The sequence below is a fragment of the Pipistrellus kuhlii genome, unplaced genomic scaffold (assembly GCF_014108245.1).
Source record: "Pipistrellus kuhlii isolate mPipKuh1 unplaced genomic scaffold, mPipKuh1.p scaffold_m20_p_9, whole genome shotgun sequence".
Lineage (NCBI taxonomy): Eukaryota > Metazoa > Chordata > Mammalia > Chiroptera > Vespertilionidae > Pipistrellus > Pipistrellus kuhlii.
The window spans coordinates 17504338-17520461 of record NW_023425595.1 but is presented as its reverse complement, the minus strand read 5'-3'; the positions used below and the strand labels follow the sequence as shown (position 1 = coordinate 17520461).

The following is a 16124-nucleotide window of genomic DNA, read 5'->3' as shown; positions in this document are numbered from 1 at the left end:
TTTAATCTTTGGAGTCTCTACTTCCAAGAAATTACACTTTCTAATGCACAGAGTGTTCAGTATTCATAGGCTGTAGATTCAAATAAATTTCAAGGACAAGAGAGTAACATAAGTGAGTAAAATAATCCAGGTATAAGCAGTAGGAATTAGTGAGACTGGTGTGAACATCAATTTTCAAATTCTAGACCTGTAGTTCCTAATCCTTTCCTTACAGTAATGCATCATCCAGAGAGCTCTGATACAATGCTGATGCCTGGGACCAACATCAGAAAAATTCACATCTTGCTATGTGGGTCTAGATATTAATTCTATTTCTTTTTTAATTTTTCCAGATTATTGTAATGTGAAGGCTTATTTCATTAACATTTTACTTTTACATGTAAATGATCATAAAAATCATCTGGAAAATGTTTAAAAATCAAGGTTCTTAGCAATTTCTCAGGGAATTGTAAATGAATAGGAGGACTAAGTGTAACTTTATTTTAAATAGAAATCCGGCAACCCTATTCTTAATCCCAGTGACTCTCAGGCAGGTGGTCTGTGAGCCAAGATTTGAAAAGCATTTGTTTAGATAAGACATAAACCCTTTAATACTGTATTTTCCGGTGTATAAGACGACGTTTGAAATGAAAAAAAGTCAACCGAAAATCGGGGGCAAAAGACCAAAATTGCACAAAAATTACCTGCAAATCTTGACTGCAAAGTAAGTCTTTTCTTTGGAGTGGGGGGTAGTCTTATACAGCAAATATAGGCCTAAACCTATGTTTTAACTGTAAAATTAGGGGGTCGCCTTATATGGCGGAAAATATAGTATCTTGTCTATATAAAAGCTTAAGTGGCCATTATAACCAGTCAACTGGTTGCTATGATATACACACAGGAGCTGCCCCCAGTAGTCAGTGTACTTCCACAGCCAACCTCCAGCAGCCAGCCAACCTCCTGTGGTCCCTCCCCCCAGCCAGCCAGCCCTGATCAGGATCCGGCAAGATGGCCCTGATAGGCCCTGATCACCAGCCACACGGAGGCATAAATTTGTGCTTAGGGCCTTCTAGTTTAATAATGACTTTTCTGCTACTTCTATTTTGCTTTATTTCTGTTCCATTTTGAAAAACTTTGAGGTTGATTTCTTATAGGTTTATCATGATGATTATATATAACTAGAGGCCCGGTGCATGGTTTCGGCCCATTCCCTGCAGGCTAGGCCTGTATGAATCTATGCACTGAGTCTTTGGTATGCATATAAATAAGATCTTTTGAATCTTTTCCTGCCCTCCCCCGACCCCTTTTCCTCTGAAATCCATCAGTCTGTTCCAAGTTTCCATGTCTGTGCATTGAGCATCTGAGCCCTGATGGTCAGTCCACAGCATAGCTACCGGTTGAATGGTTGAACAGTCAAACAGTCCCTTAAGCTTTTCTATATATAGATTATATATGTAATATATACTTGTATTTATAAATTATAGATACAATATATAATTACATATATATATGCATGCCCTGATGTAATTGGACTGAGAGCACCACCTACCATTGTCATTCTGGGCTATATTCCATCAGACAGGCTTCATACAAGACATTTTTCATTGTGTTACTGTGGTAATTTTTAAGAAGTAGGCATTCTTAAAAATTTATATATTATGTATAACATAACTATAATAGATATTAAATATAAGGTATTGAATTATATGCTTGTTAATGTCCTGGTTTGTTCATTCTAAGAAAGCTGCTCTGCAATTTTTATGTTTAAGGTCTCAATATCTTCTATGGTTAAGGTCCCAAACAGGAATAGAGACCATGCAGAGTCTTAGGTATCTTTGTTGGTTCATTCTACTTCTTGCCCAATGCAAGCCAGACAAGATCCCTTAAGAAAATGATCTCCAGATGCCTTATTTACCCACCCCCTTTTGGTGGGGGGGGGGGGGGCACCGAGGGAAATCTGATATTGGACTATCAGTTTGGGTCATGTTTAAATTACTTTGAAAGCAGTTTTGCTTAAATGATAATATTGGAGTCACATGGAGAAAGCCAAGGATGTATCTGTTTGTAATTTGTAAATGTACCTCATCTTGTTTAATAGCATATCAAGAATTAAAGACACTGAGCATTTTAATTTTCATATAGAGACTAAGACTTACTACTCAATGTAAATGAATTTATGACTGCTGTAGGCAGCAAACAATTTTTCACAATGTTTAAAGAAAATAGAAAGCAACAATGGCTTATATTTAGCACTGTGAGCATTTGGTAAGATTCTTGCTCTTATCCCTGCTTGCAAGTCCCTGACCCAAAGGAGTTTATTCAACAGGAAAAAAAAAGAATATATAAATATATATTCTAAAGCAATGAGAGAAGAAAATGAAATGTACAGAAAATAAATCCAAAACTGGAAAGAGAAAATTATGTCAGTTTGTCATATTGTCATATTAAAATATTTTTGTCAGATTTAAGAAACCCTAGTTTGCTTATATCCAATATTCATTTTATGACATTTGATGGCCCTAATGAGTTGTTGGCAGAAGCTTGGTTAACAAAATTTTCTAGGCAATGCATGCCTTGATGTAATTGGACTGAGAGCACCACCTACCATTGTCATTCTGGGCTATATTCCATCAGACAGGCTTCATACAAGACATTTTTCATTGTGCTACTGTGGTAATTTTTAAGAAGTAGGCATTCTTTCAGATAATGTAGGGATGGTAGATAGTTCCCTAAGATCCTTAGAACAGTTAGATATAAATCGCTTTTATAAATTTCCATGTGTACTCTCCTATGACACATTAATTGGAAGCATGCAAAAATGTGATGTTAATTGTAATTTCTTACCAGAAATAATATAGAAACCACAAGAATAATGTTTATTAGTTTGGTAAATGAAAATAGCCCACTAAGCATGCCAATATCCTATCTAATAAAATGATAATATGCAAATTAACCACCACTCCACTATACCCACAAGCCACACCCACCAGCCAATCAGGAGACAGTATGCAAATTAACCCAACCATGATGGCTGCAGCCACGCTGAGAGCAGGAGGCCTGGTTTCCCCAGAAATGGAGGAGGCCAAGCTTTCTGCATATTCTGCCAGGCCCAGGCCTCCACCCAAGGCTACAAAGTTTCAATTATAGAAGATAAATAAATTCCAGATACCAGGACCTCTGCTTGGGTCACCAGGGGGTGTGGCCAGCCTACAAACCATCATAGGCCCCTTACCCAGGCTACCTCATGCCCTAAGGGAGTCCCTACCCTGATCTGGGACACCCTTCAGGGAAAACCAGCTGGCTCCCCCCCCCCCCCCCCCCCCCCGTGCACCAGGCTTCTATCCTATCTAATAAAAGAGTAATATGCAAAATGACCATCACTCCAACACACAAGATGGCTTCCCCCCTGTGGTCAAAGATGGCTGCCTCCATGTGGACACAAGATGGCCACCACAAGATGGCCAGCAGGAGAGAGCAGTTGGGAGGGACCAGTCCTGCAAGAGAGGGCAGTTGTGGGCAACCAGGCCAGCAGGGGAGGGCAGTTGGGGAGTATCAAGCCTACAGGGGAGGGCAGTTTGAGGTGTCCAGGTGTGCAGAGGAGGGAAGTTTGGGACAACCAGGCCTGTAGGGAAGGGTTGTTGGGAAGGACCCAGACTTGCAGGGATGAGCAGTTGGGGGGGACCAGGCCTCCAGGGGAGGGCAGTTGCGGGGGACCAGCTCTGCAGGGGAGGGTAAGGAGTGGCCAGGCCTGTAGGGGAGGAGCAAATGGGGGAATTAGGCTGTCAGGGGAGCAATTGGGCATTAATCAGGCTGGCAGGGGAGTGGTTAGGGGGTGATCAGGCTGCCAGGCAGAAGTGGGTGGGGGCAATCAAGAAGGCAGGCAGGTGAGCAGTTGGGAGCTAGCAATCCTGGATTGTGAGAGGTATGTCTCAGATTGGAGAGGGTGCAGGCTGGGCTGAGAGACCTGTCCATCCGCCCCCCCCTTCCCCAACTGGGCCTCTAGTTTATTATAAAGATATTGGCTTAACATAGATATGAAAATACAAAGCTTCATCTGGTCAAATTTATTTGACACTCCCCAATCCAGTCTTACACTATAAGACACATAATTGCTTTCTATTATACTTTGGGTCCCCATCAAGCTTGGTTTATACATGTATTTTATCTGTATCACATTCCATCTTGCACATTATTATATAAGGTTCTCATTTTGTACTAGATAACAAGAAATTTGAGGACACAGACTATTAATATTTAATTAAAAAAGGCAAAAATATACTGTGGGGTAAAAACAGATCACTCAATAAATGGTGTTGGGAAAACTGGTCAGATACTTGCAAAAATGTGGATCTAGACCACCTTCTTAAACACTATCTTAGCTAAATATGCAGAATGAGCTGGCCCTTTTACCCATCAGAGATTTTTTTGTTAATAGAATTTTTTTTTTTTTCTTCTTGTTGGTAGAATATTCAATTGGTTCCCCAGTTATGCATTTGCATTAATAATTTTGAGGGTTTTTTAAATGTTTTAGAGAAAGGTAATAATAGATATAAATAATTTCTCTTGTGCAGTAGAACCAAGTGTTTAATGCCAATAAATACAAAGAAATCAGCAGAATCAAAGATATCATCTCAAGGAGGATTTTAAAAGAATCTCTGATGTTATCCTTTCTGCTTTAATTTTTATAGTATTATTCTTTATTTCTAAGAGAAGAAATAGAGTCCAATTTAAAAATAAACAAAATGCAAAGGCAGCTATTCTCCTTTTGTAGGGTTTCCAATGATTGTTAATTCAGTTATAATGATTTTTGTTATAATAACATGTTTTTCGAAAAATAGATATTTGTATTGATTTCAGAGAGGAAGTGGGAGGGAGAGATAGAGACATCAATGAGGAAAGAGAATCATTGATTGGCTGCCTCCCACACACCTCCTAATGAGAATCCTGCCAGCAACCTGAGCATGTGCTCCCACCAGGAATCAAACCATGGTTCATAGGTTGATGCTCAACCACTGAGCCGCAGACCAGATACATTGACATGTTTTCAGTAGACTTCTGGGTGTCCTTTGTTGAGTCAATGTTCAAAAAAGATCATAAGACAAGGGAAAGTGAAACAGCAGTCTATTACTCACAGATCCTGGAAGTGGCCCAGGCATATCTTCCTGGGCACATAGTGTGATGAGGCTCAGGGCAGACAGGGAGCAAGCAGCAGGACCTGGGACATATGCCTTTATTACCTTTTGGTCCAATAAGTGTTAGTAGAAAGCTTTGGGGTTCTGGTCATGCCAAATTTGTCAATTCAATCTAAAAGAGCAAAAGCTCATGAACTCCATGAGGGATTTATATAAAGAGTTCACAATGGAAAGGATATGTGTGGCAGGAGATACCTTATCAATAGGGGTTCAGGGGAGGTCATTTCAGGAATTTAATGCTTTCTTGTGACTCTGCAAGCTGTTACTTAAAGCATGAATTCCAGGAGGGGCTGGTGTCAGTTCCAGGAGCCCGAGAAGATCCCTCAGCAACACCAAAGAGATGTAGAGGCAGCAATATTATGGGGTAGTTTAGCTAAATCATCAACAGCGCCCTTATGAAAAGATCATTCCAAATATGTAACTTTATTTTTATAATTTCTAAAAATCAGGATACCCACCACTGAAGGCAAAGATATGCATATATCATAATGAAAAATCTTCTAAAGCAGTGGTTGGCAAACTCATTAGTCAACAGAGCCAAATATCAACAGTGCAACAATTGAAATTTCTTTTGAGAGCCAAATTTTTTAAACTTAAACTATATAGGAGTGTACATTGTTGTTAACTTAGTTAGGGTACTCCTAAGATGGCCTTTGCTAAAAACTCAAGGGGCCAAAGAGCCGCATGTGGCTCCTGATCCACAGTTTGCAGACCAGTGTTCTAAAGCATCTGAATCCTAAGTTAAATCAGATGGACTGATCTGAGTCTGCCTTGAAAAGGAAAAACAAACTAGAAGGATAAAGGATATCCTCCAAGGCTAAGGTTACTAAAGAAGGATGAGTAGTTAGTTAATGAGACTTTTTTTTCCCCAAATCATAAACAGAAAAGGATGAGAAAGGAACCACAGAAGTGGGAGAGAAAAAAGCAACAGCAATAAATCCTTTGGCAATGTCAAGATTCTCTAATGACTAGAGGCAGGCAATATGTTGACACCAAGGTTATAAAATTAAAGTAACTAAATATCAGTGTTTATATTTGGATGCAAATATTTATTGACATAATAGATAAATATAGATTAAAAGAAGGAAAAGTTGAAGATGGGAAAGTAAGGAAAGAAATTAAACTTAACTGAGCAATTAATATAAGCAAGATACACCATTAGGAGCCAATAACTCTTCCAACAGAAACTTTACAAAATATGAAACTAACCCAGCCTTTTCAGGTATCCTACCTTACAGATAAGAAATCATAACCTCAGTAACCTGAAGTAACTTTCCCAAGTAAATATAGCTATCAAGGGCAAAAGAAATTCTAATCTGAGATGGGCTAATTCTTGTTTTTAATATATTTTTATTGATTTCATAGAGGAAGGAAGAGGGACAGAAACATAAATGATGAGAAACATTGATCAGTTACCTCCTGTATGCCCTCTACTAAAGATCAAGCCTGTAACCCAAGCATATGCCCTGATTGGAATTGTACTGTAACCTCCTGGTTCATAGTTTGACCTCAACCACTGAGCCATACCAGCTGGGTATGAGCTAATTCTTTATTCCACTCACCTAGTTGAGATACCTACATTGTCTCATTCATTTTATATCAAAATTTAGATCATAGGCATTATTATTTCCATTTTATAAATAAAAGAAAGTGAGTTTAGATTGGCATTCTCTAAATCCATTCCACTAGCAAGTGCTGCCTTATGACTAGCCAGTTTTGAATAGCCAGTGATGTTTAAAACTGACATTAAAAAAGAGTCAAGTACAAAATATTAACCAATGTCATTCCAATACATTAAATTAAGAAAACCCACAAGGGTTTGTTAACCTAGATGCATAAGAACAATTGGACAAGTCTTGCTTAAGGCAAATGTAAACTCTTTACCAAAGAAGTTATAGCCCCTAGATGTGAATGCCCACCATGACCTGCCCAGTTAGGAACTTATGATCAGGTCGGGTTACTTTTGGTCACTGGCTTGTCAGATTGATTATAGAGCTCATTTATCATCCATCCCCTGCCCCCTTTCAACTCTTCCTCCTTTATATGCAAAAAAATTGCATGACTATTGATTCTGCAGTGTGTGTGTGTGTGTGTGTGTGTGTGTGTGTGTGTGTACAATTCTTTAATTATTTAATACATCATTTATTTTTGCGTTTTCACCACAATAAATCAACTCTCCTTCCATCACTATCCCCCTTTACCCTCTGCTACCTCCTCAGCCCCCTCCCCCTTTCCCTCTGGTAAGCATACTTTATATTTTTAATATCATTGTGAACTCATATAACTGTTAGCTTTTAATCATTAATGGTAATAATAATAGAAGAAGGGGGGAATATTTATGGTAAATATGTTAAGTGCTTTAAAATTTTATTCTCAAAATAACCCTATGAAGTAGCCCTATTTTACAGTGAAATGACCTGATCCTCAGAAATAACTAACTGATCAAGTTATTTAGTCAAAGATCATTACTGCATAAACATCAGAACTAAAACTTGAAGCAAAGTCAGTTTTACTGCAGAGCACTTTTCATCATTTGGTAAAACTACATTTATAATACTATGTTGGCAATTCTTCTTGCCTTCCTTAACTCCAATTCTCTGGAAGTTTTGGCAATCTGGGTGATATTGCAACAAGACTGAGAAAACTCTACAATGAAACTTCTCATTTATGTTATCACCAAGTCAATGTTTGCTTCATCAATGACTATAAAGGTGATAATGTGTCTATTAGAGCATGATGCCTCACATTGTAACTGTTGCTATTTATCTGTTGCTACTCTGAGAAACACTAAGAATTTTATGAACCACATTTTGTGAAGTTCCTACAATGCCTAAGAGGCACAGAAAACATAAATTTAAAGGTGCTGTTCATTATAACATCAAAGTATCAAAAAAGATTTGAACTGTCTGCCAGCCACAATATTTTCTTTAATGTGGAAAATTTTATATTCTCATTGTTCAGATGATCAAAGGCTTGTCTCCAATAGCTACACTTGCATTAATGAAAGCACACACTCCACTGAAAATCCTTTTGTATTTTTCTTATAACAATGGCCTGAGTTGAAGCTCCACAAGGGAAAAAAAAAGTTTTTTTTCGGTCAAATAGATTTGGGAAATGGTTATATCATATCACCTTCTAAGGGATTTATAAGCATTTGTGCATTATAAAGAAGTGGATTTCAATTTTCACTATACATCTGAGTTGCTGATGTATTGCTTAAAAATGGAAGCCCCATAGTTTGGGTGAAGTTATTACCCAAGCATATTATTTTTTAAAACATTATAAATTATTAAAAATTTAAATGTTAGCAATTATATTTTTTCAGGGTAATTTTAGATTCTAGGTATAATTTAAACCCATGCAACATAAAAAGAACTGAATTTATTTCTTAGGTGGTATAGACAATTTGCCTAAAATTCTTAGGAATGAGGTAGTGAAGGATTTGACTACTGATTTCTCTTATTATATTTATAATATACTTTTCCAAAATATTGTGGGCTTATTTATTTATTTATTTATTTATTTATTTAACCTTCACCCGAGGATATTTTTCCATTGATCATTAGAGGGAATTGAAGAGAGAGGGAATGACAGAAAGAAATATCAAGCCCTAACGGGTTTGGCTTAGTGGAGAGAGCATTGGCCTGAGGACTCAAGGGTCCCAGGTTCAATTCCAGTCAAGGGCATGTACCTTGGTTGTGGGCACATACCCAGTAGGGAGTGTGCAGGAGGCAGCTGATAGATGTTTCTCTCTTATTAATGTTTCTGACTCTCTATCCCTCTCCCTTCTTCTATGTAAAAATCAATAATATATATTTCTTTAAAAAGAAATATCAATATGAGAGAAACATATAAATTAGTTACCACCAGTAGGAGCCCCAACCAGAGCCCAGGTCAGGGAGGAGCCTTTAACCAAGGTATCTTCCCTTGACTGGAATCAAACCCAGGACCCTTCCATCCACAGGCTGATGCTCTATCCACTGAACCAAACTAGCTAAGAACACTGTAGGCTGTGTGTAATCATTTTGGAGTCTCTATCAAATATACCTAAATTTAATTTTATGAAAAAATGTAGACATTTATTAAAATGCTATGAATTGTAATATTTTCATAGACAATGGTTATTTTATTCATTTATTATTTATTCAGAGATTATGCATTGGCCAATTACTGTCTGGCAGATACTCACTGCTATTAAGGCTGATAAAGATTCCCTCTGTTTTGTCATGGTTTATTACGATACACATAGGCACAGAAAAGCAAAGTATTCAATAATATGTGTATTCAAGTGAGAGCAATACAGTGTGATAATAGGGAGCATGTAAAATAACTTTTCTCTGAAATCTGAATTGAGGTAGGTTAAATCGTCTATGCAACCTTTTTTAGTTATCATATAATTGAAGAATTTACAGAATTTTAGAGTTCACCAGCTTAGGTAGCCTTCTGTTTAACCCCAAGGAAACAAACTGACTTGTTTGAGGTTAGAGCTAGCCAGTGGCCATGAATTATTGAACTCCCAGGATCTGTTTTACATAAGAAAAAGGATTTTGGAACATAGACTGTCCTCCCTTCCTCTCTCCCCACCCCCAACCCCTCCCCCCCAAAAAAAAGCACTAAATGATTTTTTATGGTTACTTTAAAGATGTGCTCAAAATATAGAGGGAGAAAAAAAGGAAGGAAGGAGGAGATGATGGAAGAGAAGCAGATAAAGAAGGAAAGAGAAACAAGAAGGAAGAGAAGAAAAGCAGGGAGACAGGCAGGGAGGGAAAACTTCACTTTTGATGTTGGTTGAAAGGGTAAGGATGCCCAATTAGAATACACTGCCAGCCATTCAGCTACTTCAAAACTACTGAGGCTAATCAGTAAGATTAGATGTCTTGGTTAATAAATATTGAATATTATACTTAAGAAATATGATATTTTTAAGGTTATGAAGATTTTATTCCAGACAGATTGATGATCATATTGTTTACATTGCTTCCTGGCTTGAAATATTGATGTTCCTGCAGGCATACATACCACTGACATATTGATATCTCAGAGGCTAGACACAATCCAAATGTAGCTGTCTTGTAATTCTTCATTTTTTTTTTTTTTACAAAGAAGGAACTTTGCATTAGAATTTAACTTTGTTGTAGTAACTGACTACTATAAGCCCCACTGAGATTCCAAACCCATGATGAATGTTTAAAACTTCTCCTTGGGATTCCACTCATTTTGTGATGCTTTTGTTCTTAGCTTACCGTTTCAGCATGCATCAGTGAAGGAAGTGTCTCAGTGGGAGGAATTCAAGAGCATTTTTCTAACCCCTTCCTTTACGTAATTTAATTTCATGACCTGTTTTCAATTGCAACTTTTACAGGAGGGCAGGACATGCTTGATGAAGCATAAAGAAAATCCCCCAAGCGATGGCAGTGCAAAACCAGAGCCTGTCTCACAGGTATTTTTTTGTTGGTTGGTTTTTATTATGTCAGAAAACACTTTTTATTTCTAAATTAGAATTATTTTATTTTAATTTTTCCATAACCATTTATCCCCTCTATGCCCTGTTCCACACCCACATTTTCTCCCTGCAATCACCATCTTGTTGTCCATGTCCATGAGTTCTCTCTCCCTTTTTTTTTTCTCAATCCTTCCACTTCCACTTCCTCACTTCTGCACCACAACTGTCTGCCTGCTCCCTATCAATAAGCTTGTCGCTATTTTGCTTGGTACTTTCATTTGTTCATTAGATTCCACATATAAGTGAAATTATATGGTACTTGTCTTTCACTGGTTTTTTTTTTTTCCCCACAGCATAATATTCTCCTTGCAGAACTATTTTTTTATTGACTTCAGAGAGAAGAAGAGAAAGGGGGAGGGAGGGAAGATGAGAGAGAGAGAGAGAGAGAGAGAGAGAGAGAGAGAGAGAGAGAGAGAGAGAGAGAGAGAGAGAGAGGAGAGAGAGAGAGAACAATGAGAGAGAAACAGGAATTGGCTGACTCCTGTATGACCCCTGCCCCTCCCCTCCACCCACCCTAGGGATCAAGCCTAAATTCTGGGCGTGTATCCTGACTAAGAATGGAACCAGTGACCTCCTGGTGCATGGATTGATGCTCAACTAACTAAGCCACACTCACTGGGCCATAATGTTATATTACATACATTTGCTTCAGTGAGTTTTCTCTTTTGCTCTTACTGAAGAAGGGATATTGTATAGGCAAATCAAATATATTCCTTCACCTAATGCTTCTGTACCTTTCCATGATCACTATGCCTGCCACTGAGCTTTTAGTTTTATTATCTGAGGTATTCAGAAGAATAAGGGTGAAGGTGGTAACCCTTCCTCCCCTCATCCCCAACCAAGAAACAAAACAAAACTAAACTTAGAATAAAAAACATGCATCTATTCCTTAGGGCAGTGGTCTGCAAACTTATTAGTCAACAGAGCCAGATATCAACAGTACAATGATTGAATTTTTTTTTTTTTTTTTTTTTTTTGAGAGCTGAAAACCAACTTCTATGCATGAGCCAGGAAGTTTCAATCAGCACTGTAAGTGCATGCTTGCCTATGGTATTTTGTGAAAGAACCACACTCAAGGGGCCAAAGAGCTGCAGGTGGCTCGCGAGCCAAAGTTTGCCGACCACTGTCTTAGAGGCCAAATAAAAAGATTTGGGGATGAGAGGAGATAGAATAAGTACATTTAATCCCACAAAAACTGAAAGAAAGGAAAAAAAAAAAAAAAAACAGATACAACTCAGGAACTTATTTCTGAACTTCTATCTCTACTGTTCAATATTTGACTAAAAATATAACAACTCTTAGGTTTCATTTCACTTGACACACCCCCCCCCCCCCCGCCCGCCAAAATTTGGGGTTAGATTTGAATGGTTTGGCCAAAGTCTTCTCAAAGTATTTTAAAGTATTTTTCCATTTGTAGACAATATAGTATGAACTTTAATGAAGTAGCAATAGTAACATATTTCCATTTATTTTATTTTTGTTTAGTTTTAGTTTTCTATCAGATATTGGTTGAGATATAATATATATATATATATATATATATATATATATATATATATATATATATATTTCCTCTCCTAATTGTCTTTTTGTGCTGTTTGACAGAATTTACAAATGCCTCCTTGTACTGAATGTGAAGTGGAAAAAAAACAGGAAAAAACAATTCACCAGCTTTGAAGGAAGGATGACTAAAGAAGAAAAAAATACTGTAGCTGTCAAGAAACTGTGTTTAAAACATTCATTTGCTATTGTCTTCATATCCTCTTTAGACCATAGGCTTGATGAAAATACTAAGTTTTTAAATCATGTAACTTTTTCACAATTTTATGTACTTTATGAAGTATTATTCAAATTGTCCAAAAGATTCCAGGCCAATTATGATCCTCAAGCAAAAGCCTAATTAAAACAGATATCTTCAGTTATAAATAGTCATTGTACTCAGTAAATTGCCCAATATAATTGGTCTCTTTTGAACTCAAATGCAATATAAGTTAATTCTTATGATTCATTTGAGTATTTATGACTTCTGTGATATAATATCTAGTACTTTCTGTGAAATCTGCTGGAGGATCATAAAATGTCTTGCATCCTCAGCATTCTTAGAATCCAAATTGTAATCACATCATAAAGAATTTGGTCCCCACAGGCTAATTGGATTCACATTCTTTAAGATTGGAGTATGAATATTTGTTTGAGAGTGTTTATTGCTATTCTTATTATGTAGAACCATGGCTAATCCAATTCTAGAATAAAATGGTCAACTTTTGATCATGATGGCATATTCAAAGAAATGTAGGGATTTAGTCAGTTAAGAGAATTTATTAAGTGTATTTGTTATAATGTAGATAAAATATCTAAATGTACAACTAAATTTCTGACAACTGATTAGATTTTTTGGCATTCTATAGACACATCCCTATGGTTGTCTGCTGGAATGACTTCAAGTTAGAATCAAGGTATTTTAAATGCTTGGTATGAAATGTGGGATAGGAAGAGGGTCCTAAAATACAAATATGCAAGCAGATGATATAAACTTAAAAATAGGGATTTGATAGAAGTAAAATAGCCATGTGGAGCCAATGAACCCAGATTTGTATATCTTGGAAAGAAATGTATTAAAATAAATAACTGCTGTGATAATCTTTGAAGTTGGAGCTCCATACAGGACTATTACTAATCAAATAAATTCACTCCCGAATAATTTGAACATAGTTCACAAGCATGAGAAATTGATAATTAAATAATTATCTGATTGATAGGGTGGTTATAGCATCAAACTTACAAACTCAAATTAATGGATAAAATGATCATTGTAGTTGGCCTGAGCCAAATATATGTAGACCCATTTGCAGAAAGCATATACAAGTATGGAACTTACACATTAGATATGCTAAGCATTCATTGGGGCATTGAATCCTGACAGGCTGAGTTAGAAATATTTAATGATATACACAGATTTCATGAAATCTGTAATCAGTAGATGAAATCCAATTCTAGAATAAAATGGTTAACCTTTGATCACGATGGCATATTCAAAGAAATGTAGTGATTTGGAGAAATGGCAAACTATCATTAACAGTAAAAATAACATTATGGCTGTTGTATTTACAGACTAACTGTGTCATTTATCAGCATTTTTCAGATTATAGGCTAATTCTAAGAAAGAGGAGAATTAATTTTATAGATGACCCATATAATTTACAGGTAAGTGACCATGATAGAGAGAAGATCAAAGTCCAAAGTTTCTGCTGATTTCTTGCTCTAAAAATTTTGATCATATGAGCAGGAATATAGCTAATTTCTTGAGTCCTGTTCATTAAATTTTTCCCACTGTACCCATAAACCCTAACCATCTTCAAAGTATTGTGAAAGGGAAGTAGATAAGTTAGTTTTAATTTAGGTCCACTTTCCTATTCCCATCCTGTGCCTCAAATTCACTCCTAGATTCTATGGATCCTATGAAAGTTAATCACCCATTTCATCTTAGCACAGTATGTTATGAGGCATCTTTGAACTAATAAAAACAAAATCAGGCTGATATTTTCTGAAATTTTTATAGTATGTATGATGAAAAATGAGAATTTGGAATAGTATTAATCAAATTTGAACAGCTTATTTGTAATTTTTTCTATGCTATAAATTCCTATCCTAGTATTGATAATAAAAATCAAGTTGCTTCTCTTAATTATTGTTATGATAAAGAGGGCTTTTAATGAATACAATGTATATACTTTTTCTTTAATGAGAGATAGCATCATGTGTCCTGCAGACTTTACTGTGGTATATTCATTGTATTATTTGTTTCAAAACAAAAGGAATTTGTAGCAGAAAAAGCTTTATACATATTTTTAAGAAATATTCTGAGAGTTCCTTTTGATAGTTACTAGTAAGTTCAGAATACCTTTATTAGTATGCTCTATGAATGTAATGAATGCATTTTATTTCTCTCAATCCTTTAATTACTAAAATAGCATCAGAGAGGTTTAAAATGCTTTACTTACACTTATATGTATGGCTTTTGTCTATAAGAGAGGGACCATTTCTAATTATGTCTTTTAATTAACAGCTCTATAAATAGATGATTGTTTTTGAGGAGTTAACATTAGCCTAACTATCCTCATGTGGAAGAAAACATTAACCTGAATGTTGAATATATTTAGTATGAATTCTATTATGTACCTGTAATGGTAAGCAGTGAAATATTTCTTATGTTTTACAAAATATGTATTTCTATTGAGAAACATACTTACTAATGGACTAACTTCATAGAGGGGTTACCAAAACTACAACAACTTATTTCTCTCTAGTTGTTTTAAAGTACTAATCTGCTATATATTCATTTTAAGTTATGAATTTGTTTTGGATTTTGTGTTTCCTCTTATATCCAACTATGTGAATTGGAGTAGTGCCCCAAGTGTATCAGACCTAAATGAATGCTGACTGTGTCTATCCAATGCCAACATTTTCAGATGAAAAGTGAAAGATTCAGTAATGCATCTGGATGTGACTTTCTGTGTGATCCTAAATCTCTGAGTGCTGAATATATTAGATGGCTAACTATTGATTTTTATTCCTTAATCATCTATTTAGCATTGTAGTGCTATTTCAGACATAATTCTGTTTCATAAAATATACTGGATTACAAGTCTAAGACAGTTCTATGCGAAAGAGATTTTGGCTGTTTTAGCTGACAATGTGGATAGGTAGAACTTTTAATAGTGGAATATTTTCTCTTTATAGCTCATTACTGTAATTAGCACTAATTGCAGCAGAGGCTGAAATATTATTAACTCAGAGTAGGGTGAGCTGGCCGAACCTAGCGAGTCATTAAAACATATACCTGTTTATTTAGGGAACATTTTCTGTCATGTGTAAAGTCTTAAACTTCCCCAAATTATTTGTGCATCTGGATTATGTACCATAGTCTTAATGTCCCGAGTGATGAAGGATAAAAGGTACTGAAAGATGGCCTATTTTTCCTCAATAAAGATTTATTATCAAAACTACAATGTATATTATTCTACATAAACTAATTGGGGAAAAAAAAACAACAACAAATATTAACATTAAACATAGTACTTGCTTCTGTGAATCAAGATCTAAGAACTTTTTAGAGATATCATCCTGGACGTTTCTTCAATCTCTCTTTGCCAGTGTCCTGGAAATCTTCTATTTTACTTAGAGTGTTCTTTCATTTGAATGGAGTTCCATGATGGCAGAGATTTTTATCTTTTTGTCTGCAAATGAGTCCCAAGTGCTTAGGACTAGCTGCCCCATAGAAAGTGCTCAAATATTTGCTGAATGAATTAATTCAGAACCTGAAGCAGCAAGGGAAGAAGGAAGGGAAGCTAAAAGGGAGCATATTCTAGTAGGATAATGAGACTATTAAGACCAGTGTTTTAGGAAGAGGGAATAAATGCTATCTTTTAGGAGTTTTGTTGTTATTTGTT

At 36.1% G+C, this 16124-nt stretch overlaps 1 protein-coding gene across 1 annotated transcript in view; it reads left to right on the top strand.

The window, feature by feature from the left end:
* LUZP2 (leucine zipper protein 2) overlaps nucleotides 1–12592 on the top strand; it is a 278267-nt gene extending 265675 nt beyond the window's left edge. Inside the window, 3 exon segments of the mRNA XM_045577714.1 lie at nucleotides 10534–10611; nucleotides 12280–12339; nucleotides 12341–12592. Coding sequence (XP_045433670.1) covers nucleotides 10534–10611; nucleotides 12280–12339; nucleotides 12341–12574 — 372 coding nt within the window. The 3' untranslated portion in view covers nucleotides 12575–12592.
* The last annotated feature ends 3532 nt before the right edge of the window (nucleotides 12593–16124 follow it).